The 25,816-nt window shown below is 40.6% G+C and overlaps 1 protein-coding gene and 1 gene segment (V, D, J or C); both read left to right on the plus strand.

Annotated features, from left to right (window-relative positions):
• The first annotated feature begins 214 nt into the window (after positions 1-214).
• LOC114031145 lies at positions 215-1,110 on the plus strand. The gene is made up of 2 exons (XM_027846162.1): positions 215-431; positions 566-1,110. The coding sequence occupies exons 1-2, from the start codon at positions 287-289 to the stop codon at positions 1,108-1,110; spliced, it is 690 nt and encodes a 229-aa protein (XP_027701963.1). The 5' UTR covers positions 215-286.
• A 15,226-nt stretch (positions 1,111-16,336) lies between these two features.
• On the plus strand, positions 16,337-24,760 carry LOC114031146. The segment is given in 4 exon segments: positions 16,337-16,426; positions 16,559-16,943; positions 24,287-24,369; positions 24,612-24,760. Coding segments are annotated over 4 exon segments (666 nt in total).
• The last annotated feature ends 1,056 nt before the right edge of the window (positions 24,761-25,816 follow it).

The following is a 25,816-nucleotide window of genomic DNA, read 5'->3' on the forward strand; positions in this document are numbered from 1 at the left end:
AAATAGTAACCTTCTGCACTATTTGTTAAATGACAATACAGAAACTAGGAAAAAGGAGTAGAAAGGTACTTAAGATAATAGGACCATAAATCTGGAATGGACCTCAGAGGCCTTCTACAACAAGCATTTGTTATTTTGAGAAGGGGCCCATAGGCTTCACTAGACCATCAAAGGGGTTAAGATTCCCCTAGCCCAGATGATGATTAAACACCACCCTGCTCACACATGTAGGTAGGGCTGACTCATTCTTTTAGAGGACTCAACTCTCTCCTAGAGAAGCTTCTGAATGAGGAAGTGGAATCCACATAGGCAAGTTATGAACCATCCGTACCAACGAGGGCCCCAAACTGAGCGATACTTCAGTTCTGTTTTTGGGATGGCCGTGAATACCAGGCTCCTCTGCTCTGTCTCCATTTGTCTGCTAGGAGCTGGTGAGTGTCAGATACACATGCAAATGCTATCCTGTGCTTGCCAGCCTACCCCCTCCCAAGCTTTTTCTTATGGTAGCAATGACATCTTCCAGGTCAGGTTTTGATTCATGTTTTCATTCTTTTTTCCCTCACAGGCCTCTTGGATGCTGGAGTCATCCAGACTCCAACACATCTAATTATGGAGAAAGGGCAGAATGCGGTGTTTAGATGTAATCCAATTAAAGGACACTCCTATGTTTTTTGGTACAGGCAGTTCCTGGGTGAAGACCTTAAATTCTTGATTTACTTTCAGAACGATCAAAAGGTAGATGAGTCAGGGATGCCCAAGTCTCGATTTTTGGCTAAACATGTGGAAGACTTAATCTTCAAGATAGAAATACAACCTACAGAGCTCGTGGACTCAGCTGTGTATTTCTGTGCCAGCAGTGAATCCACAGTGAAGCAGAAACACCTCCTCCCTGAGCTAAAACCTCCCATGGTTCCACACAGGAAACATCAGGGGTGGGAAAAGAAGACTGAGGGTAATTCAGGCACTGGGTGCAGAGACCAACCTCAAGCTGTGTGGTACCTGGGCAGGGTAAGAGTGGGTAGAGGTCCCACAATTCAGCACATTGTCATACTTAATAGTATCTTTTTGGTTTGGACCCATGATTTTGTTGGTATAGGGAACTTCCAGTAACGAAGTTCCCTTCACCAATGCAGACTGTCTATTTTTCTGCAATTTACTGTCATCAAGAGACATACAGGGGCACCGATAGTTGTCATGTGAGTTGTACAGGATCACTCAGCCAATAGGTAACAGAGGTGGGATTTGAACCCAGGTTCACCTGACTCCCAGCCAGTTTCTATCCAGAACTCCATGTTTTTTCAAAGTATTTTTTTATATGGAGTTAAATATGAGTTGTACAATAAATACTTGGTTATTTATATATGTGAATATATATTATATATATATATATATATATATATATATCTGGATCTTCTATGGATCTTTCTATGATCTTCTAAGTCACCAGTTGAGGGAGAGAGGCTGGTCAGTGTGACATCTGGGAAAAGACTCTACATGGAGGGTGGGGCTTGGAGTCAGGCAATCTCATTTCAAATCCTGCCTCAGACATTTACTTGCTGTGTGACCCTGGGCAAATAAATCATTTACCCCCTCTAGGCCTCATTGTGCTCCTCTGTAAAGTGGGAGTAAGGATAGCCTTACCTCACAAAATCGTTGGGAAGATTAAATGAATTAACATGTAAATTAATGTGCAAAGAATTGTAGATTTTGTGCTAGAAGGGAAATTAAAGGTCCTATAACCCAACCTCTTCACTCCATTGATGAAACAAAAATAAAACTTACGCCCAGGGAGCAGAGACTTACCCAAGATCACCCAAGTAAATTTGTATGGTAGTCATTTCACTTCAAATCTACCACTCTTTTCACTGGACCACCCTGCCCCTGAAAGTCCTACCACTACATTACACAGATGAGAAAACCAAGACACAGAACTGTGTCTAGAGTCACAGCAGGTAATAAATAGTAGAACTGGAAGCCAAAGCTGATTCCAAATCCAGCTCTTTTTCCACTATTTGCATGTTGAGTCACATTTTTTCCTCCATGCTTTGTGCTCAGTTTCAGTCTCAATATTAAAACATGCAATGCAGAGGCAAATGGGATTATAAACCCACTATGCTCTGCTCTAGTCAGATTGCATCTAGACTATTTTTTCAGATTCTGGGCCTCACATTTAAGGAAGAAAATTGACAAGTTGGGGCACATCCAAATGAAGATGAATAGTATGCGGGCAGAACCCAAAACTATGCCGTAGAAAAGACTGATATTTAGCCTGAAGAAGAGGTTTGGGGAGTAAGCAAGAGCTGTCTTCGGAGATGTGAATGATTATCATTCAGAAGAGATTAAATTTGTTTGCTTGGCCCTAGAGAACAGAAACATAGAAAAGCTAGAAAGATGCAAATTTTGACTCACTGTAACTGAAAAAAGCCTTAACAATAACAGCAAACATTTATATAATGCTCTAAGATTTACAAAACACTTCACAAATATCTCATTTGAACCTCACAACAACTTTGGGAGGTAGGGCTGATTATTTCCTCGTTTTCTAGGTAAGGAAACTGAGACAGAGGGTAGATGACTTGACCAGGGTCATAAAATTAGTACATGTCTGACATGGGATTTGAGTTCAAGTTCACCACTCCATCTAGAGTGCTACCTGGCTTCCAGCCCAAAAAATAGAAAAGGTAGTCTTGGGAGAGAGTGAGTTCCTCATCTATGTAGGATTTTAAACTGAACCTAGAAGACCATAGAATCTGAGAATCATAGTGGGAAATTGATTTCTTCATGCTAAGCAGAGAGGAAGAAAAAGTACATATATGTGACCTGTGTAAACACTAAGATCATCCCTTCTCTGGCTATGTATCTGTCTTGGCCACAGGGTAAAGTCCCATATGAAACACAAGTGTCTTTACAATGACTGGAAATAGTGACATCACATATTGGCACCGCCTAGGGGTGGGTACCTCTCCCACCAAGAACCCCAGGTTGACTCTTACCCTCGCATACCTTAGAGATCAAAGCCTAGTGATGATGAGACATCCTATTCCTACCCCAGTCATGAGCACCAATTTCCACTCCTGCATGGCCATTTTTCTCCTGGGGATAGGTGAGTTCTGGGCATGTGAAAAGAATTTGTCAGGTTAGCTTCTGGATTTTTCTGCAGTGGTGGCAGGTAGCACCAAATTCATTCCCAAGTTCTGTCTCCCACCTTCTCTCTTCTTTCTTTCCAGGTTCTATGGACCCCAAAACTCTTAATCAAAGAGAAGGGAGAGAAGGCTACCCTGAGATGTAAACAGAATTTGAATTATGACCATATGTACTGGTATCGGCAGGATGACAAGGAAGGATTCCAGGCCATGTTTTATTTGAATAATGAAGAGCTCCTTGGGAACTTTACTAACTCCAATCATTTCACATTTAAACGTCTGGGCAAGGCCCAACTGAACCTTCAGATTGAACCTCTGCAAGCCCACGGACACAGCTGTCTACTTCTGTGCCAGCAGTTCTATCACAGTGCTCCAAAGTCACACTTTCTCTGTTTACAAACTTCCCCCAGCCACACCACAGGAAGAGCGGGAGATGAGGGGGGCCAACAGTCATTCCTTGTGAGTCAGGGGTGGGATGGGGAAAGGAGGTCATCTCAGGTGGACCATTGTCATTCTCAGCTTTGCAGAAGCTCATGAACCCACTTTTATCAGATCTCCCAGAAAGTAATTAGGTGCCATGGAAGGCACTCACACTAGACAAATTCACAAGGGACTGATTTATAAGGTCTGCTATTAGTTTGTTCACTAACAGTAGGAATTACAACCGCTGACATGAATGGGATCCTGTCACTGGTTTCTGGGCAAGAGGACCTGTGTTTTGAGTCTTGGCTCAATGTACTTGTGTGGCCTTGGGAAAATCACTTCTCTCTCAGCTTCAATTTCCACATCTGTAAAATGGGGAAGGTTGGCGAGATGAACTTGAAAGGTCCTCTTACTCTGCATAGATAACTGTGCATATATAATTAAAAACAAACAAAACTTTTCCTTTATTCTGACCTCCCTTCAAGTTTGTATTTTAAATCTCTTTTCCTACTCACTTTTCAACTTTTAGAAACTAGTCACCTCAGTTTCCTCATCTGTAAAATGAATTGGAGAAGGAAATGGCAGGCCACTCTAGTATCTTTGCCAAGAAAATTGCAAATGAGGTCACCAAAAGTGGGACGTAACTGAAAGGACTGAACAACAACAGCCACCATATTCCCTGCACCTCCTTCCTACTTCCTTACTATCTATTCAGTCCATGAACCACAGCAACCTGGCTTCCAACCAGGTGTGTGCTGTGTAGGAAAACATGATTTGTTATATTGTTTGGGAAAAATCACATTGTCTAAATCCAACTGCATGCAATTAAAGGTTGTCCACACACAGAATGTCTCTTGACTCCAGTAACTCTCTAGGGATACTGGAGATGACTACAGGGTATTTTGGGTTCCCCCAGGTTCTGGATCCACCCAAATCATTCTTGTTTCGGCAAACCCAGGACTTTCGATGATACACTCAAGCTTGTGTTTTGGTCACATTACCCTTTCGGTAAAATTGCTTTAGTGTGTATATGTGGTACATTTTTGGATACTCTTGTCTAAATCATATGTAATGTAAACCTTCCAGAGCCCGGATGAGAGGAAACCTCCCCGCTTTTCTGGCCTGCTCTCCTCTAACAAATGACCTAATGAGGTTTTTTTTCCTAAAACTTTCAGATTTTGAAGTATGTTCTAGCAAACGACTGGTAAATGTTTAATAATTAACTCCCTGGGGAGAAACGTATGCACCCACACACTTATAAATTTAATCTTCATTATTAACATTTTCTCCATCACTTGCTCAAATCTAGACTGTCAATAAAACCATAAATCCAGTCTGATTGGTAGTGTTTGCCAGATTCTAAGGTTTAAAAGCTCACATTGAAAATTTAACAATAAGTTTTTTCTAGCTGCCCGGCCAGCTCCAGCACACTCTTGCTTCTGACCCAACAATTTTCTGGAAAGCTCATTCTTCAAGATAACCAGTGATCTCAAATCTCAATCTCTTCCACTTTGACTTTTTTATAGCATTTGACATGGCTATTGAGTTCTCCAACTGCTGTCCTCCCTTGACTGCTGTGACACCATAGTCTTCTGATCCACCTTTGTCTGAATGTTTTCTTCTCAATGTCTTTCAATGATAGCTCAAATCTCTTTCCTTTTCTCTCTTCACCTTGTTCCTTAGTGATTTCAAACACTCTAAAGTCTGACTGAGTCAAGACTACGGGGTCCTTAGGCACCTTTATGAAGGTGACTATAAATCTCTATTTCGACCCCATCTTGCCCCTAAGCTCCAGTGCTGCATTGCCAATAGCCTGCTAGGCATCTCCATCTGAATGTGTTACTCTGGTACAGAAGTTGTTGGTAGAGGCAAAGAGTGTCCTGAGATTTCTTGGAATTCTCTGAACTTCCTTTCCCATAGAAACTGTGAGGCAACCTTCAACTTGGTGATGCCATCTAGCTCAGACTGACTGTACATGAGTATTTCCAGTATAGGTGATTTGAAAGAGAATATGAGAGATTCCACAGGGCTGGAGGGACATGGATTGCTGACAGCCATATTGTCACAGGGAAAGATGTAGGCGATGCAAACTTGGCCCAGACGACCTGAAACTCTGGCTCTCAGAGGTCAATGGTTGTTAGCTGCTGCTCCAAGATTGAAAAGGAAGTGATTAAGCAGAGTTTGCTACAGACATTCATCTCTAATATCCTTCAATGAGTAATCAATGTCCTTTTCTGATTGAAGCAGTTATATGGCACAGTAGATAGAGCACCTGAACTGGAGTCAGGAAGACCCAAGTTCAAATCCCATCTCAGGCACCTACTGGCTATGTGATCTTGGGCAAGTCACTTAACGTCTCTCTCTCTCAGTTTCGTTAAGTGTAAAATGGGTATTATACTAGCACCTACCTACCAGGGTTGTTGTGAGGATCAAATAGATAATAAAGGGCTTAGCACAGAGCCTAGTATGTACTAGGCACTTAATAAATACTTGTTCTTTCTCCCTCTTTCCCCTATTTGAAAAATCCAATCCAATAAACATTTATTAAGCACCTGTGAGATGCCAAGCACTTTGCTAAGTGCTGAGATACAAGAAAGACAGTCCCTGCCCTCAAAGAGCTTATAATCTAAAGGGGAAGACAGCACAAAAAAGGAATCAGGAAAGCTGGGGAGGGGGCAATAGGACATGAGGGCTACCCAAAGTGGGGACATTTTGTACTGTACGAGTTAAACCAGGCAGAGCAGCAGCTGCAAAGTGGAGTGATCTGGGAGTCCAGTATCTGCCCTCTATAAAGGAAGGCATTGGGAGGAGTTTGGTACTCTGCTCTCTAGACCTCCAAACAGAGAGGAAACTGAGGGGGGTGGAGTCAATGAAGGTTTGAGTTAGCAGCATGGAGGTGAGATTAGAAGTGATGAGCTTATTCTGGAAGGGTCATCTTGTTCCAGGCAAGACAGCAGATGCAATATGCATTAGGAAAAGGTGGTACTTAAAGGACATCTGGGGATTACATGAACAGAGGTGAAGAGAGGATGTGTAGAAGGGAGTATTGTGTAATAAAGGTGGAAAGGTAGGGTGGGACCAGGATTTAAAAGACAAAATAGGGAATTTATATTTGTCCCTGGAAGTAATAGAGAACAATTAGAGGTATTACATGTCTGTGTGTGTGTGTGTGTGTGTGTGTGTGTGTGTGTGTGTGTGTGTGTATTGGGGAGGTGGATGGAGACAGACATATGCTTCAGGAAAATGATTTCAGTGGTGGTATGGAGGATGGATTGGAGAGGGAAGAAATGTGAGACAGGGAAACAAATTAGGTTATTGTAGTCATGCAACAGTGCATGAGAACTGAAATAGTGTGAGAAGAGAGAACAGGAAAGAGATGGGAGACAGTTTTAGGTAGAAATGATGAGATTTGATAACTCATCAGATATGTAGGGTGAGCCAGAGAGAAGAGTTAAGGGTAACTTGAAGATTGTGATGCTGAGTGACCAGGACAGTGATATCTTGGAAGTGAGGACATTTGGAAGAAGTGTTAGTATGGAGGGGATGCAGGGGTGGTAGAGGGAGAGAGAGAATGATAGCTGTTTTAGATAAGTTGAGTTTGAGATACCTTTGGGACATTTAGTCTGAAATGACAAACAGACTATTGTTGGTGCAAGATGTTCAAGAGAGAGTCTAAGAAAGGCCATTAGATTTGATCATTGAAAGGTCATTGATAACTTTGGGAAGAACAGTTTCAGCTGAATGATGATACTGGAATCTGGACAGCAGAGAGTTTAGAAAAGAATAAGAGGAGAGAATATAAAGGCAAAGAGTATGTTGCTATTCAGTATCCAACTGTCCATGACCACATTTGGGATTTTCTTGGCAAAATTACTGAAATGATTTGCTGTTTTCTTCTCCAGCTCATTTTATGGATGAGGAAACTGAGGGAAGCAGGGTTAAGTGACTTGCCCAGGGTCACATAGCTAGTAAATGTCTGAGACCAAATTTGAACTCATGAAACTTAGTTTTCCTGATTCCAAGCCCAGTGCTCTATCCACTGCACTACCTAGCTGCCCCATCCCATGGAGATGGAAACAGGCAATTTTGCTTATATTTGTGAGAAGCCTATCCTAGGGTGGTTAACAACCTGGATATTATGTCCTCTTTTGTAAGGTGATCCTGGAGCATGGAAGTACAAGTAAAGACGAATTTCAGGGAAGTAGGAGGACTTAAACTTACTCTTGAGGCTTTAAGGAATAGATAACAGTAGGACCAGAGGGAGGAATTGATCGAATCTCAATTCAAAAGCAAACAAATTGGAGTCAGAAGACCTGACTTCAAATCCCACATTGCCATTTACTACCTGTGTGACTTTAGGCAAGTCACTTGATCCCACTGGTCATCAGTTTTTCCATCTGTAAAACGAGGAAGTTGAACTAAATGACCTCTAAGGTTCCTTTCAGCTATGTAGCTCTGATTCTATGATCCACGATTCTTTAATTTCCCTCCTAACTCCATGCCTACGTTGCAACTTAGCTCCCACTGAAGACTGACTCCTGATGACATTGCCCACTAGGAGGAACTGTTGTTCCACTAAAATCCAGGAGGCTCCAGGAAGGAGGGGGTGGGTATTAGGTCTAGGTGGGGGAGGGGGTCAAAAGGAAATTCAAAGACAGAGTTGATCATTGCATGCACAACTGATGTGTGAGTTCTCGGAAGGAGCCCTTGCTTTCTAGAAACCAGCTTTGAACTGCAGCTGTGCATCTGTTGAGAGAGGAGCTGATGGTAGCAGGTCTTTGTTTCTAGGTGTCAATTATAGAGAGAAGGAAAGAGTATCTCAGTCAAATCATGGGCTATTAGAACTCACTCATGCTACAATCCTAACACCTCTAGGGAAAGCTATTTGGAGAAACGATAAGTGAAAGAGGAGCGAAATTGAGAGCATATCAAAGAATTCCCTAGTCCTAGTGGAGCCAGAAGGAGTAGTGAGACAACCATTCCTTCAGAATTCTCATAGTACTGGGTCTTTTAGCCTAGGGGATAAGAATGCTGAGCTAAGAGTTGATCCATTCCTACCCTGACTCTGCCGGGAACACCAATTTCTTTTGTTTTTGGGCTGGAGGGCTGAAGGGGGGACTTTTACCTCTTTGGAGCAGGTGAGCCCTGGTCACACATCAGAAACAACTATCACGGTTTTGTTAGAATCTACCTGTAGACAAGGGTTCTTAAAATTAAGGGGCTATAGACCTCATGGGCAATCTGGTGAAGCCTATGGATCCCTTCTCTGGTTTTTTTTTTAATGCATAAAATTTTTAAAATTTCATGTAGGATTACAAAAGAAACCAATTAAATTGAAATAAAGTATAAATACACACACACACACACACACACACACACACACACGCACACATATATAAAGTCATGGATCCCAGGTTAAGAATTCTGCTAGACGTTTGCCTCGTGGCTCCAACATAAGGTTTCTTCTTGGTCAGTATTTCCCAACTTCTTTCCATGCCACCCGGCCAGGGAAGTTTCCCTGATGCCGAAGCTACCCAGAAACTAAGTTACTTAGTCTCAAGGACAGGACAAGCAGTGATACTGGAATGTGACCATATCTTTGGACACTTTGGTGTATTCTGATATGTAGGAGGCAGTGCAAAACATGTTAAGGAAAAAGAGAAGGAAGAAAAGGGGGAGGAGGAGACAAAGAAGTAGTTGAGTGTGTGCCACGTCAGAATATTCTCTGAGTAGACATGAGTACCTGTCCTACTCAGGATTCTCGGAGAACTAGCCCTCTGAGCCTGGAAGGTCATTTAGAACTGGAAGGCCCTTTAGAGGTCACCTAGTCTAACATCTTCATTTTACAGATGAGGAAATCAAGTCCAAGAGAGTTTGAGTGATTGTCCAAAGTCACACAGGGAGTTGGTGGCAGAGCTGGGTTTTTAACCCTCTGATTCCAAATCCAATGCTCTTTCCACTGCTCCACACTGCCTCCCCTAAGTCCTGAGTGGGAAGATGACTTCATCCTGCCCTGAAACTCCATTGGGTACTAGATTTCTCTTCTGCATCATATTTTATTTCTTAAAAGTAAGTCCTTCAGAAAAACCTGGAAAGACTTATATGATCTGGTGCTGAGTGAAATGAGCAGAACCAGGAGAACATTGTACACAGTAACAGCAACACTGTGTGCTGACTAACTTTGACAAACATTTCTTCTTAGCAATGTAAAAATCTAAGACAACTCCAAAAGCCTCATGAGAGAAAATGCTGCCCCCATGCAGAAAAGAACTATGGAGTCTGATTGCAGATCAAAGCATATTATTTGACTCTCTCTCTCTCTCTCTTTTGTTTCTTTTTTCTTGTGGTTTCTCCCTTGGTTCTAATTCTTCTTTACAACATGACTAATTTGAAAATAGGTTTAATATAAATGTATATGTTGAGACTATATAAATTTATATGCCATCTTGGGGTGGGGGGAGGGGAGAGATAGGGAGAAAATTTGGAACTCAAAATCTTGTGGAAGTGATTGTTGAAAACCAAAAATAAATAAATAAATTTATTAATTAAAAAAAAGCTAAGTCCTTGACTCTCATGAGGTATTGTTATGTATTGCTATCTCGATCCTGACTTCCAAAATCCACCTCCAGTCATTCTCCTTTTGTAAAGAAGTACACAATGTTAGTCCCTTCTTTCCCTCCTCCCTAGGATCTATCTCTCAGCATTCTTCTTCTTCCACAGATCCAGCAGATGACAAGCCATCCAAACTCTAAGGCACTTGGTCTCAAAAACAGGGCAGTCAGTGATGCTATAGTAGTAACCTAATTTCTGGACACAATTGCACGCTTGGTACCGTCAGACACAGGGACGAAGTCTTTTCTTCTACCGTAAAGAATTTAGAGAAAAGGGACAGATCTCTGATTAATTCAATGCTAAACAGCAAAACAACTTATGCTTCAACCTCTCCCTCAGTGTTTTGGAGCAAGGGGACTTAGCCCTGTGTTTCTGGGCTAGCAGCCTTGACACAGTGCTACAGACTCATCTTCCCTTTGTGCATAATCTTGTCTGGTCCCAGCCTAGAAAGCGACATTCGAGGAGACTGGAAGCTGACACAGTTTCAGCTTAGCCCCAAGGACCCTTAAGAGTGTACCCACCTGTAGTCCTGATACAAGGTCCATCTCAGGAAGGCCATTTTGGATTACCTAGGACCTCCAAAGAAGTGCCTAGGCCCATTAGATGCTGTCATATCTGTACCATCATAACCAACATAATTGGGGCGTACTGGAGAAGAGATACTTTGTTCCCATGTTGGCAGAAGCAAGAAAACATTGTCTATGTTTATTGTTGCTGTTGAGTTGTTTTTCAGTCTTCTAACTCTTTGTGGACCTTTTTTAGGGGACTTCTTGGCAAAGATACTGGAGTGCTTTGCCATTTCTTTCTCCAACTCATTTTACAGATGGAGAAACTGATGCAAACAGGGTTAAGTGACTTGCCCAGGGTCACACAGCTAGTAAGTATCTGAGGCTAGATTTGAACTCAGGTCTTCCTCCTAGCTCCATGCCTGGCGCTGTATCTACTATGCCACCTAGCTGCCCCCTCTATCATTAAATAAATGTAAAATATAAATAAATATAATTTAAATGTAATGTAATATAATAATCTAATGTGAATGTAAAATGCAAAATTAAATAAAAGTAAGTCATTATTTGGTTGTTATTTGGACAGAGGTAAGGGGAGGTAGAAATTGTTGTTTTAGCTAGATACTTTTTGTCTGGTCCTAAAGAGAATTTGCCAAGATAATTTGAAGTTCTGCCTGTGACTTTTAAGAATTGCTTGCTAGGAACTCCAGGAGAAGAATATGATTGAGTCAATGAAAGTGTTTATACAACCTCCTTTCTTTCATCTTCTAATGTGTTTGCTGCATCCTTGCACGTCTTGCTATGGAACAATGTGATTCCTGGTGATTGCCCTAATGGCCACTAGGAGGCACTGTGGGTCCATGGAAATTCCAGGTGACCTGGCATTGTTTAAATCAGGTTTGGGTAAACTGATGTGAAGGAAAGCAGGATGCCTTAGAATACAGGTTTTTTCACAGCATCCATTACTGATCTTCAGCTGGTTCTGTGGAGACCTGAGCCCTGGCAACCAGTCTTTCATCGCAGCTGTGTGCCAGCAGAAAGGAGCTTGTGGTGGGCCCGTCCTTGTTTCCAGATGGCAAACATAGGCAGAGGAAGAAACTATCTCAGATAATATGGGTTAAGTTTTTGAAGGTAGGACTAATTTTTAGAATTCAAAGAAAGACTACGTAGTCAGTCCCCTGCTTCTAATCAAGTAAGATTTAAACCACTGTAAATAGAAAGTTATTTGTTTTCAAGTATTTAAAGGATAAAGGAATTCATAACCTCTTTAACTTTCTAGTTTGTGTTGTGTCCCTTGGCATTTGCAAACTTTTTTCTTCAGTTTATGTAAGTATATTGTGAAAGTAGTGAAATAAGGGTAAATTGTTAAGTTGGGCCAGATCCTAGAAGACCTTGAATACTAGACTAACAAATTTAGATTTTATTCTGAAGGTAATGGTATCCCATTGAAGGTTTTATAAAACAAGAAAACGCTACTCAGAGAAATGTTTCAGGAAAGTTAATCATAAAGGCTTTTTTTAAGTAGAGAAAGATATAATATGGAGAGATCAATTCTAATTATTATAATTCCTTCCAATAATAACTTACATTTATAGCACTTTAGTCATTCAATAAACTTTTATTAAGTATCTATTATATTCCAGCCACTGCTAAGTGCTAGGGACGTAAAGAAAGGTGAAATTGAGAAAATAACATGCAAATAAGGATGTATAGCATAGTGGATAGTGAACTGTCCTTGGAGTCAGAAAGATCTAGGTTCAAGTTCTGCCTCTGAAATATATGGACTGTGTGACCCTGTAGGCAAATCACTTAACTTGATAGTGTTAGAAAACTCTGTAAGATTACAAGTCACAGAGAAGGTAGCAATTTGCTTTGGCAGAAGGGATTTCCTCACTTGTGAGTTCCACTGAATTTAACCAATGAAACAGAAAGTCCGGACCCTAGCTCCTGCAGAGTTTTTTTGGGCCTTCAAGTACATTATTGAGTTTAATCCTCAAAACAACTTAATGTCAGTGATAAGAGCTGGAAATGAACTAGTCACTAAATTTTTGGTTTAAGAACAATATAAAGACCACAGCTGAAAGTAGGGAGGACTTAAGATGATAGATTAGAGCTAGAAGGGCCCTTAGAGGCCATTGTGTACATCCCCTACATTTTACTGATGAGGAGACAGAAACCCAGTTAAGTGAAGTGAATTGTCCAGGGTAAAACTGCTAGGATTGTGTCTGAGGTAGGATTTGACCTCAGGACTTTCTGATTCCAAATTCAGTGCCCTATGTCCTACTACATGCTGCCTCCATCACAGACTTTTTAAAATTGTGATTACCAGTAGTGGAGGCAGCAGGACTTAAATACTTAGCTCATTTTTTTTGGTAAAAATCAGATAATAGAGATAGTAACAGATTTCTTACAAATGTCAGGGGAGTGTCACTTTGGATGAAATAATGACAATCACAGTCCATGGTGCTATCCTCGATTCCAAAATAACTAGAAGAATCTGTTGGCATTCATAGTCCTGGAGCCTTAGTCCTAGAAAAGGACTTTCCTTTTCCTACTGTGAGGTGGTCATGTTATACCAAAATGGGTCATACTTGGCTCTTTAAGGATAGTCATATCATAGAGAAAGACTTCTGATTGGCTAAATGGAAGTCACACAGAAAGAACCACCTTATATCAGAGGGTAACTGAAGGTGGAAGATCCCTCATTTTTACCTTTGCTATGACTAGGGAACATGGCTCCTCTCCTATGTGGCCATTTGTCTCCTAGGAACGGGTGAGTCCAGTGGCACGGATGGGAAATCCCGGGCCCATCTTCAGCTTCAAACCTTTACCTTGTGGCTACAAATGCCAGGTTCAACCCCACATTCCAAATCTTGTCTTTTATCTCATTCCCTCTTAGGCCTCATGGATTCTGGGGTCACTCAGATACCAAGGTACATAGTCAAAGGGAAAGAACAGAAAGTGGTGCTTAAATGTGACCCGATCAAAGGACACCGTTAGATTAACTGATATCAAAAGCTCCTGGAAGAAGAATTGAAGTTCTTCATTTATTTACATGATAACAAAGTCATGGAGAGTTCAGAGTTATTCCAGAATTGATTCTTAGTTGAATGGTCCAGCAACTCACCCTGTAGCCTGACAATTGAACCCACAGAGAAAGGAGACTCAGCTATGTATTTCTGTGCTAGCAGTAAAGCCACAGGGATTTAACATCACCTCCCTTCTGTCCATAAACATGACCCACATAGGAAATGTAAGAGGTTAAGGAGAGAGACGATGGCTTTGTTAGACAGAGTACAGAGACATTCAGTTCAGGTTAAATAATATATATGGAGGTAAGGGTGGAAGAAAGTGAGGACAGCCTAGAAGCCCCAGGGCTCAAGAGACCATAATGAGCAGGACCAGTCATCCAAAGAAAAGACCCTATAAAGCATATTTATACGAAGCTAATCATAGGCTGCACAATAGTCTAGACTCTACATCCTCCCTCAGTCATTGGCTGGCCTCCAGTCCTCTAGAGTAGAAATAGCCTTGGGCAATGTGGGCTATTGGAAAGAGGCTGCTGAGAATACAACAAAATTTGGACTAGAGTGTGTGAATCAGATGATAACCATAATTAACAATAATGAGGGCTTACTATAATAATAATTTTTTTTCTTTTTACTGCTTAGAAGTCTTTTTGTGGCATGAAGTAACCTCATATTGCATAGGACTAAGTGCCAGGGTAATATCAGACCTGTTATGTCCTGATGTACTTACTAATGAGCAACTCAAATTTCACTCAAGGTTTTCGAAGAGAATGGGGAAATTTGAATTGTTTGTTAGCAAGCCGGTTAGGACCTGCCAGATCTGGTATTACCCCAGCTCAAGCTGCCTTGGGAAATAAAGAGTTCACCTCCTCTGCCTCTAAGGGAATTCAGGCAGGGCCTGGGTGATTGAAGGACTTCCTATATCAAATGTGAGTTGACCTAGGTGTCTGCTGCAATCCTATCGCACCTGGAATGTCTATGATTCTTGCCCTCACCACCTTCTTTCTTATATTATCATTATGTTTTCCATGCCATTTTACTACCTCATGACTTAACTTTTCATGGGCTGCCCCACAATGATCTCCCTTGATACCTTCTCCTCCTGGCTTCCTTCAAGTCTCAGCTCAAATACCGCCTTCTCTAGGAGGCCTTTCCTGCCCTTCCCCCTCTGACCCTCGCCCCCTGCTAGCATTTTCTCTCTCAGATTACCTCTGTACATATCTTGTATATAGGTGATTATTTGCACATTTTCTCCCCATTAGCATGTGAGGTCCTTGAAGGAAGGAACTATATTTTTCTTTTTCTTTGTATCTGGGGTTCAGCATAGTGCCTGGCACATACAAAGTACTTAACATTAGAAGAACTAGATCATCAAATAATGCAAAAATTTTATCATATTTAGCAAAAATTTAAAAATTTTTATCAAAAAATTTTACTCTGAAGTAAAAATCTTCATCTTATCTCCAATTTCTTTACCTCATGGGTTCAAAAGAATGTTCTATGTCAATTGACAGAGCTTGGTCCTTCAAGATAGTCTTGAACTCTAATCCTTTGTTGGCTGACTGACTGTCTTGTTGCATGTTGTGAACAATTATTCCTATGAGAAGAGGATGGAAAAAAAAATAAAACCAGATTTGATGCATATACAAGTCTAAAGAAAATAAGCAAAGACTACAGGGGATACATGAAAAACAAATGTCTTCTTCCATTTCACTCTAACATCCAGTGACACTGGTCTCCTTGCTTTGTCTCACGTAAGATACTCCATCTTCTGACTCAGTGAATTCTCATTGGCTGCCCCCCCCCCAAGCCTGCAATTCTCTCCTGCTTTTCAAGTCTCAGCTAAAATCCCACTTTCTCTAAGAAGTCTTTCCCAATCCCCATCAATGCCTTCTCTCTCAGACTGTATTACTTCTAATTTATCCCATATGTATCTTGTTCTCACATAACTGTTTATACGTAGTCTTACCCATTAGAATGTGATTTTCTTGAAGTCAGAGACTGTGTTTTTACCCTTCTTTGCACCCTCAGTACTTAGCATAGTAACTAGCACATGCTTAATATAGGTTTCATGACTGAAATTGGGAGTATGTGTTAAGGTGAAGATAGAATTGAAATTTAGAGTGAATTTATGATTGCCAGAGAAGACTTACTGAAAGAAAAAGGTTTCGATCAAGTTCCGAACAGGAAGACAGGAGAGATAGTACTAATATATTGGCTTCATTCAGGAATATTGGAAAAATGTATGGATTCCATAAAAAACCACTGAGAAGAGAAAATATACTCATGTATAACCACAAAGACCCTCCTTTTCTGAAGGAGGCAGTCATAGCTGAATGTGTTTTTGGCTTGGGAAGAACATGGTGATTTTTTGTCTCACTGATAGAAGCTAAGTGCTTCATCTCTCATCTGGATTTTCATGAAGCCATCCCCCATCTCTCTGCCTTTGGTGCCCCCTTTCTCTAGTCCACTCTGTTCTACTCAGCTGCCAGATTGATATTCTTAAAGTCCTATCTCAGCTCACAGGTAATAGTAGTAAAGAGCTAATAAAGGCAGTGACATCACAAACTGTCTCCACCTATGGGTGGACCTCTCTTATTTTTCTTTATTTTAGAAAACAAAGCCCTGTGATAGGAAAAGACCCATTTTTCTACTGAAACTGAAATGAGCACCAGGTTTCTCTTTTTAGTGACCATTTTTCTCCTGGGGACAGGTGAGCTTTGAATAACTGGGAATTTTTAGTTCCTGATTTGCTAAGGCACTGTTCCAAACCTTTCTCTTGACTGCAATAAAATAAACTGATTTCCAAGCTCTCTCTCCCAGCTACTGTTTTTCTTCCCTGCAGACCCTATGGATGCTGGAGTCACACAGATCCCAAGGCTTCTGATCAAGGGAAAGGGACAGAAGGGGATCCTGAGATGTGAACAGGACTTAGGTGATGATGCTATGTTCTGGTATCGGCAGGACACCAACCATGAGATCCGTGTTATGTTTGTCTACAATTATCAAAAACCTGTTATAAATGAGACTGATTCCAATCGCTTTGAAGTGGAATCTCTCAAGACAGAACTGAATCTTCAGATAAAACTTCTTCAACCAGAGGACACAGCCACATATCTCTGTGCCAGCAGTTCAACCACAGAGTTACAGAGTTCCTTGGTCCCCGTGCATAAACCTCATCAGACACCAGCTGAGAAGCAACAGGGGATGAGCAGGGCTATGGGATGTTGGTCAAGAAGGGATCACAGAACAGGGTTATAGAGATTGAAAAGGTAAAAAGAAAGGCTTTCAGAGGGCATTAGGTCCAGAGAGGTCAAACGTGTGGCTCTCTGGCTGCTGCAGCCTGCAACACTCTGGAGGGCAGCTGAATCAGATTAAAATGTAATTGAGCAATATTTAACAAAATAGTAAAAATTTTAAAAAAAGATAATGTTAATATGTGGTTTTATGAGACTATAAGTGGCTCACAGGGATCCTTCTACAAGGCTTAGTGGGCCCTGTTTCTATCTGAACCCCATGCTTCTCCTTGCAACCGATTCCATCTTTTTTTTTTAACACCAATATTCTCCTGGTAATGCCAAGTCCAGTATGTGGCTCCTATTCATGTTTGTAACTCTTTAGCAACAGTTAGGACCTGGGCACTCAGTTGTTGTTCAGTTGTTTCAGTTATGTCCAACTCTTCGTAAACTCATTTCTTTCTCCAGCTCATTTTACAGATGAGAAACTGAGGCAAGCATTGGTTAAGTGACTGGCCCACGGTCATGTAGCTAGTAAGTGTCTGAGGTTGGATTTGAACTCAGGTCTTCCTGACTCCAAGACTGCCACTCAATTCTCTGTACCACCTAGGTATTCAATAGGCCCTCAATAAAACCTATAAAAAATAAAATCTATATAGTGATATAGATGGTAGATAAATGATGTCTAGAGACTAGAACAAAGTCAGCAATAAGTATCCATGGATAGAAAGGGAAAGAAATGAGGAATCTTAAACATAACTCTAAATGTTAATAACATATTAGGCTTTCAAATCAGGGTCTCCGGAAAATCCTTGCAAGAGGAATTACGTCCTGAATGGAAGGATGGACCAGATGACCTCTAGGGAAGAGTACTACCTTAAAATTTTCTTTTTAAGGAATTGAGGATGTAGAAATGAGACAACTGAGAGAAATGTCATTGTTTCTGACTGGAGGGCCCCTAAATTTTGAGTTCAGAATTTGTTTGTGTGTTTAGCCAGGATCATTCCCTCATTCCCCCAATCTTTTAGGTTCTCCTAATCAAAGAGTTTTTAACCTGGAGTCCACAGACCCTTGAAGTCCATGTACAGGTTTTAAAGGGTGAGGTCTTTGAACTTGGATGGGGAAAAATACATATTTATATCAATATAACTGATTTCCTTTGCAATCCTATTTTACTTTATTTATTTAAAAACATTATTCTGAGAAAGGAGCAAAGGCCTCACCAGACTATCAAAGGGGCCTATGATTCCAAAAAAGATAAGAACCCCTCACCTAACCCATGAACAAGAGGGTCACCTGGGCAAGTCCTCAAATGGTTTCTCTAGCCTCTAGCCTTTCCAGAAGAAGAAAGCCCTTACTAGATCAGGTATCCATCGGTCCTCCTGGCTACTCTGCTGTTACTGGTATTCAAATATATATCTCTTGGCTTTGCCTTCCTTGGGAAAGTTCCTCATGGCTATTGCAAGATAAGAAAACATCCTAAATCCTAATAAACTATACTTATTGAACAATCTAAAACCATTTATAAGAGGAATGATTTTGGGGAAGTGGCTTAAAATCTTTAGACTTCAGTTTACTATAAAATTAAGGGGCTCAATCAAATGATCTCTAAAGTTGCTTCTATTTATAAATTTTTATAATTCTTTATTGATGATTGGAATGAGAATGGATATGGGATAGGAGTAGTTGTGACTGGGAATGGTTGCAGAGGATAGATTGTAGTTTTCTGTCAAAATTTAAGCATTCCCTAGAAAGCCACCAAAAGTCTAGAGAAGGGGTAGAAGATGAAGTGAGGGAGCTGTCAAGAAACAGTAAAAAGCAGAGAAGAGGGGCTCTTATGGGAATATTTTTAAGAGTATTGAGAATGGAGCAGATAGAAAGCTGGCCTCCCTTGGAATACGGAAGACGTGGCTTAAAGTTACAAGCCTTGAGACATACTGACTGTGTACTCATGGGGAAGTCTCCTAACCTCCAGCACCTCAGGTAAATCTCTAATACTGTAACTTGAAAAATAGTTATTGATTTACATTGGTAGAGGAAGTTTCCTCACTGGGAGTTCTCTACTGGGATGATTATATAGATATTAGTTTGTCTTTTGTTTTTTTTTTGTTTTGTTTTGCAATACATATTATTCATTATCTCCCCCCTACTAGAACATAAACTCTTTGAGGACAGGGATTGTCTTATTATTTATTTATTTTTTTGTATTCCCTGTGCCTAGCCCAGTGCCTGTCACAACACTTGGTTCTTAGGAAGTGATCATTGTAATGACTGAATTGTTTTGCTCTCTTTCTCTGTTTTTCTGTCTGTAGCATTCTAAGTTTTTGCTGCTTTGCTCCTGAGTCCTGGTTAGATAACACCAGGAATAATCTTTACTTTATACTATGGGGTGTCTTCATTTCAATCCTTTTCCCAGTGGGCTCATTTCTTTCTGTAGTTCTTCCCCTTTCACCCTCCACCCCAGTTTTGAGATATGGTGGGGAAATCTTCCTCATTAACACTATAGGTTATTAATTTGCATATATTTTCTTCCCTCTAGGGCAGGGGTTCTTAACAATTTATTATTATTTTTATTTTTGTATATCATGGACCCCCTCAGCAGTCTGGTGAAGCCTATGGATCCCTTCTCAAAATGTCTTAAATTTATGGAATTACAAAAGAAACCAATTATATCAACATTTAGTTATTAATATATTGAAAGCAAAGTTCTCAGGACTATGGGTTAAGAACTCTGGCTTTAGAACTTCCTTTTCTTCGTCATATGCTCTTGCGTGCTCTCCGCTGAATAACTGCATCACTATTTATGTGTGGAGTTGTGCTGTGTCATAAACAGGAAGTTCCATCCTTGATTTTTTCTTTCTTGCAGTTACTATCTAAAATGAATCGCACTCACTATGACAGACACAGGGTAGAAACTCATCAACCTAACACACAGAAAGATCAGAGCGCCCACTAAGTCATGGGGAATAAAGGAGTTTGGGAGAGATGGGAAGTCAAGTGCACTCCTCCCCCCTCCCCCCCATTGCTGCAATTGGGATGCCATGTTTCTGTTCTTTGAGCCTGGGTGAAAAAAAAAGAATATTCGCACTGCAGTTTATTACGTAGACATTTAACCTGTTTATATATGAATAAGTCATCTAATATCAATGAAGGGCATTAGAAATTTTACTATGAGAACCGAGCAACAAGAAAGCACTATAGACCTAAAATAAAATGTAAAATTTGTTTAATTTTGTTAAGCCAAATCCAAATGGATTCAGTTACTAGACTGAATACCTTTAGATTACATACCTCTCACCTGGATAATTGCAGTAGCTTTCCAATTGGTTTCCTGGTTTCAAGTCTGTCCCCTCGCCAATTTAGACTCCACACCAAAACTATTTCCCTAGCCAAGCAATTTTCCCAAAACACAGATATAATGGTATCATTCCTGTCATCAATAAATTCAAGTGGTTCCCTATTTATCTAAATGACTAAATATAAATTCCCTTGTAATTGAAAGCCCTTCACAACCTTGCTATTCCTTACCTTTTTAGGTTTATTACACATTATGTCCCTTCATGCTAAACTGACCGTTTTGCTGTTCCTCACATGCATCATTTCATCTCTATTCCCCACTGTTTCCCACAGACCATCTCCCATGCCTGGAATACATTCCCTCCTCATCTTTACCATTCCCTCCTTACCTCCATTATGCTTTCTTCAAAGCATAGCTAGGGTTCTACCTCCCTCCCCAGATGGCAGTACTTCTACCCCCAAATTAGGTATGTGACAGTGATTCTGTGAAGCCCCACTGTCTGAAGGTCAGGTATATTACATTTCTATTGCTTTCCTTATGTGGTTGGAGGGGGTGTCTAGTCTGTTCTACTGGCTCAATCCCCCACTGATTATATTCTCCTAATTTGGTGGGTCCTAACATCCCAGTTTCATTTAACTACTTAACAATCAGATTAGCTTTTATGAAGGAATATTGACTTCAAAGATGAAGTGAAAACAAATACACAAACATCCTCTTCTCCCACAACTTCTCCTGGTCATAATTCCCCACCTACCTCCATCAGTCTCTGGGGATGAGAGAGGGGTTAGGTTCAAAACATAACTCAATTCCTATTAGTACTGCATTAATACCACCAAGTTCTAAGTCCAAAGTGCCCCTGGGCTTCCCAGGACTTCCTTGCTGGGCTGGTTGAAACATCTCACCTGAAATCCTGGGCTTCAAAATCACATGGCTCAGGGTCTGGAATCTGGTAACCCTATCCCTGAACTTAGAATGGAAAATCACAAACAAAACAGATCAAAACCCCAAGCCCATTTCTTGAGGTCACAAGGCCTAAGGGGAGGGGAAATTACCTTTTCTCTGACAGCTTATTGCATGGTCCCTTTGCTGTGGGTAAATAAGACCTTCACCAAATCTGACATGTTTACATGTGAATATGATGAGTCCCTTGACAGAATGCAATATCCTTGAAGGCAAGAATCTATTTGATTTTGATCTATGTATCCTTAGTACCTAGAAAAGTACATTGCATATAGTGGGTGCTTAATAAATGCTTGTTGTTGGGGCAGCTAGGTGGTGCAGTGGATAGAGCTCCGGTCTTAGAGTGAGGAGGACCTGAGTTCAAATCAGACTTCAAACACTTGACACTTACTAGCTGTGTGACCCTGGGCAAGTCACTTAACACTGATTGCCTCACCAGAAAAAAAAATGTTTGTTGATTGATAAGTTGTGGTTATGACAGTTTCTTCATAATGATCTTTACCTTCTAAATGACCAACCGTACATGTGAGATGTATAGGGTCACTATGATAGAGAGGTAACAAAGAGGGAAAAAAAGTAAAGACTACAACTCCACAGTGACATATTTGGAGGAGACTTTCTTCAATCCCTTATTGGCAACTGCTATAGAGACTTTATCTGGTGGTAGTAGGGAGCAGTGGGAGAGAGTCAGAAGATAAGTTGTTGTGTTGGATATTTTATCCTATTTGAAAGCTGATAGGCAGTTGGGGATAGTGGATAGAGTGCTGGACATAGATTCAGGAAGATTTGAGTTCCAATTTAGTCTGAGACACTTAATAGCTGTATGATTGGGCAAGTCACTTAACCTCTACATGTTTGTTACCTCATCTGTAAAATAGGGATAATAAATGCACTTATCTCACAGAGTATATGTAAGGACAAAATGAGATAATATTTACAAAATGCTTTTGCAGACCACAGAATACTATATAAGTGCTAGTTATTATTGTTGCTGTCATCATTATAATTGTAATTGTTACTATTACTATTGCGTAAGGGGATGTTGAAGGATAGAAGTACAGGTAATGGGAATTTTCAGGAGTAAGAAGAGTTGAAGTTCAAATTTGGCTATAACGAGTGCTTAGGACTAAGAACAGAAGGAGGAGGTCTTACTGTTGAAATCATAAGACCATCTTTTTAGCCCTCTATTCTTTCTTCTCTTAAGGCCACAGCTACCTTCTGACCCCCATCTCCTCTAAGGAGCAAGGGCAAATCCTAGTGATTATGACACCTTTGGCCACTAGGAGGAGCTATGGTTCCACTCAAATTCAGATGGTTCTGGGAAGAACACAGAGAATCCTCAAATAGAGGCGTGATTGTTATATCCACCACTCATATTTGGCTAGTTCTAGGAAGACCACCTTGTGTCCTGGAAGTCAGTCCTGATGCAAAGCTTTGTATTTTTCTTTTTTATTTTAGACTTAAATACTAAAACTTAAATTATATAATAAGAAAAGAAAAAGAAACATTATAAATTTAAATATTAAAACAAATACAAAATCAGAAAAGAAAAAAAGGTATGTCGTGCATAGCAGAACATGAGAAAGGATTCAAAATATATAGCAATACATTTCCATTTTAAGAAAGCCTTTATAATAAATACTATGCATTGTGTTGAGAACTATCCATCTTTTCTTTGCTTCCTTGTAAGTTTTCTTTTGTTCTCTGCTGTGCATTTTTTACTTTATTCTTTTTTCCCTCTTCCTTCTCCCCCCCCAAGAAGGCTACAATTAAGCACATATATATTTATGTATAGATATCGATATATATACATGCACATATACATATATATACATACATATATACATATATAGACATATACTTTCCTTAACAAATTCTACTCCTGATCTTTGTTCTTATATTTGCATGTATCTCTTATTTCGTATTCCTCCTGACTCCTCTACTTTACTTCTGCCAGCTACCTTGCCCTCCTATTACTTAACCTCCCCTCTCTTATCCTCCCATTCCTGTAAATCTAAACACCTTCTATACCCCCCTTTAACTTGTTTCCTCACCCTCCCCTCTAGAAATCCCTCCCTTATCCTCTCACCCCCAACCCTTAATATTTCATTTCTTTCTGAATTTAGAAGACTTTTATACTCATACATACACACACATATATGTCCCTCTTGAATCCATTCCTGATGAAAGTAGATTTCCAGAACTAACAGCCCTCCTTCTCCATCTAATTCCTTTGTGTCATTTCTTCCTCTCACACCTCATTTGTATAAGATAATTACTCTTTTTAGCTATTCCTAATGGTTTTACTTTTTAAAGTCATATCTACCCCAATCTTTCTTATGAACTACCCAATTACTAATACGTTTGACATTTTACATACATAAAAGGTAAACAGTCTGCCCTTATTGAGTCTCTTGTAATTAGTCTTTGGTATGTATCTTATATTTCTCTTGGCTCTTGTATGTCAAATCTTCTATTAAGTTCAGGTTGTTTTTTTTTTTTTCAAACAAAGTCCTGAAAGTCTGACAATTTTTTAAATATCCATTTTTTTCTGTTCAGAATCATGCTTAGTTATACTGGGTATGATATGTTCAGCTGGAACACCAGTTCTTTTGTTCTTCCATATATAGTGTTCCAAAACCTGCAGTCTTTTAGTGTAGCTGTTGCTAGGTCTTGTGTGATTCTAATTGTGTCACTGCCATATTTAAATTGTTTTTTTTTCCTTGGTGCTCATAATATTTTATCCTTTGAAGAGTTCATGTATAAGATCTTCCCTACCCACAGCCTCCCTAATGTATGGTTCTGGGATTTGTTTCAACCCAGACCCACCTTGGGGAGCTATTCCTTAAAAAACAAGTCTTGAGGTAAACACCCAGGGACTTGGCCAGTTCTTGGGTATTGACCCAAGACATATTTGGCATAACAAAGATTGTTCTTGAGGTTGGAGAGTTTCGGTCAAAACTCTCAGATCCTTAAGATCAATCACCTGTTCCTTGGTTCCCTGCCTTCTTTGATAAAAAGGGTCTTTCTTGGGAAACTGACTTTGGGAGTCTCCCTCGGAGAGGACACTCTGCCATAGGGACTTTCCCAACCGAGACCTTGACAGCTGTGATCCAGGACTCCCCCAGCCAGATGTTCAGGAGTTGGTGCTTCCTTGGATTGGTGATGTATTTCTTCCTCTTTATCTCTCTATCTTTCTGTTAATAGTCTTTGCTTCTAAGATTGTATAAGCACACGTAATCACTTTTATGAGGCTTGTGGCCTCAGATCCTCCTTCAGTTCTCCCCTCTGGCCTGTAACTGAAACCAAGACCTCCAGCCTCCCCTAAGTGCCCAGAGCCAGCAGTGTTCTTGCCTCACTGCTTCTGCACTCACCGGGAATATGCTGGTTCCTTCTCACCCTAGGACACATCTCCATAGCACTCTTGAGTCTGGCATTCCTTGTCAGCAGAGTTTTCTTTGATTTTCCCTGGCTCAGACGCCTAACTCCCCTCACTGTCCTGGGGGTAAAAGTTCCTGCGGCTGGGGCCAGTGCAGCATCCCAACACAGCTAACCCCAGGACTTGCTACTTGCTGTTTAAATAGACCTAACCTGGATGTGTTTACTCTTCACAGAGACAAAATCTTGTTCTGGGATTTTCTTCAGATCTTCTCTGATTTTCCTGGAAGGACCCCTGTTCTGCACCTACTCTTCTTTATTTTTACCACTCTATGTTCACCCTAAGGAGCTATTTTATCTCTTTGGTGGGAGAAAATCTTGAGAGCTTGGATTTTCTGACCTACTCTGCCATCTTCCCAGAATCCTATCCCACATATGTGTATTAAAGGAGTAGGAAGCTTGTAATTGATTTTTCAAACAAAATTCAGTTGACAGAGGGAACAACTGTCCCAAATAAATATTATTTAAGGCTTGGGTGAAGGGGGATCACTCCTTCACTATATTCTTACATACTTACTGCCACTCACACCTGCTAGATAGGACATCATTAATGACATGGAGATGATGGCGAGGTAGTGACAGGGTTGAGCCTGCACCATTTCAGAGCAGGATCTCAGACTGGGGGAGGGAGATGGTCATCAGGAACAGTGATATCCCAGGGATATTCCACCTATCAGAGAGAGGACCCTCTCTCCCTGCAGACTCCTGAAGGGGAAATGTTCTCTTCCAGACCTGACTCTACCCTGCATTCTAAGTTCTTCTTCTGTATGATATTTTATCTCTTGATGGCCGGTGAAAATTAGTTCCAATGAAGAAATTGTCTTGAGATTCTACCTCTAAATATTTCCCTTGGGCACATCAATAGAAACTCTCTTCCTTCAATCTGTTACTTTCCTCTTCTTACGTCACAGGTGGTCATTTGGATGCTAGGGTCACTCAACATCCAAGTTACCCGGTGTCAAGGACAGGACAGTCAGTGATCTTGGGATGTGACCTGATCTCTGGACACCTCTGGGCATTGTGGTACCATCAGATACTGGGTCAAGGCCCTGAGATGCAAGGTTGAGACAATGCATTGCTCTCTTTTGTAGCTAGGACATGTCTTCCCAGAAATACACACATCAACATTGGAAGAATGATGACATATAGGAATTATATATGGGGTGTGCAC

The sequence above is a fragment of the Vombatus ursinus genome, unplaced genomic scaffold, assembly GCF_900497805.2.
Source record: "Vombatus ursinus unplaced genomic scaffold, bare-nosed wombat genome assembly UNPS02015088.1, whole genome shotgun sequence".
In the NCBI taxonomy this organism is placed as follows: domain Eukaryota; kingdom Metazoa; phylum Chordata; class Mammalia; order Diprotodontia; family Vombatidae; genus Vombatus; species Vombatus ursinus.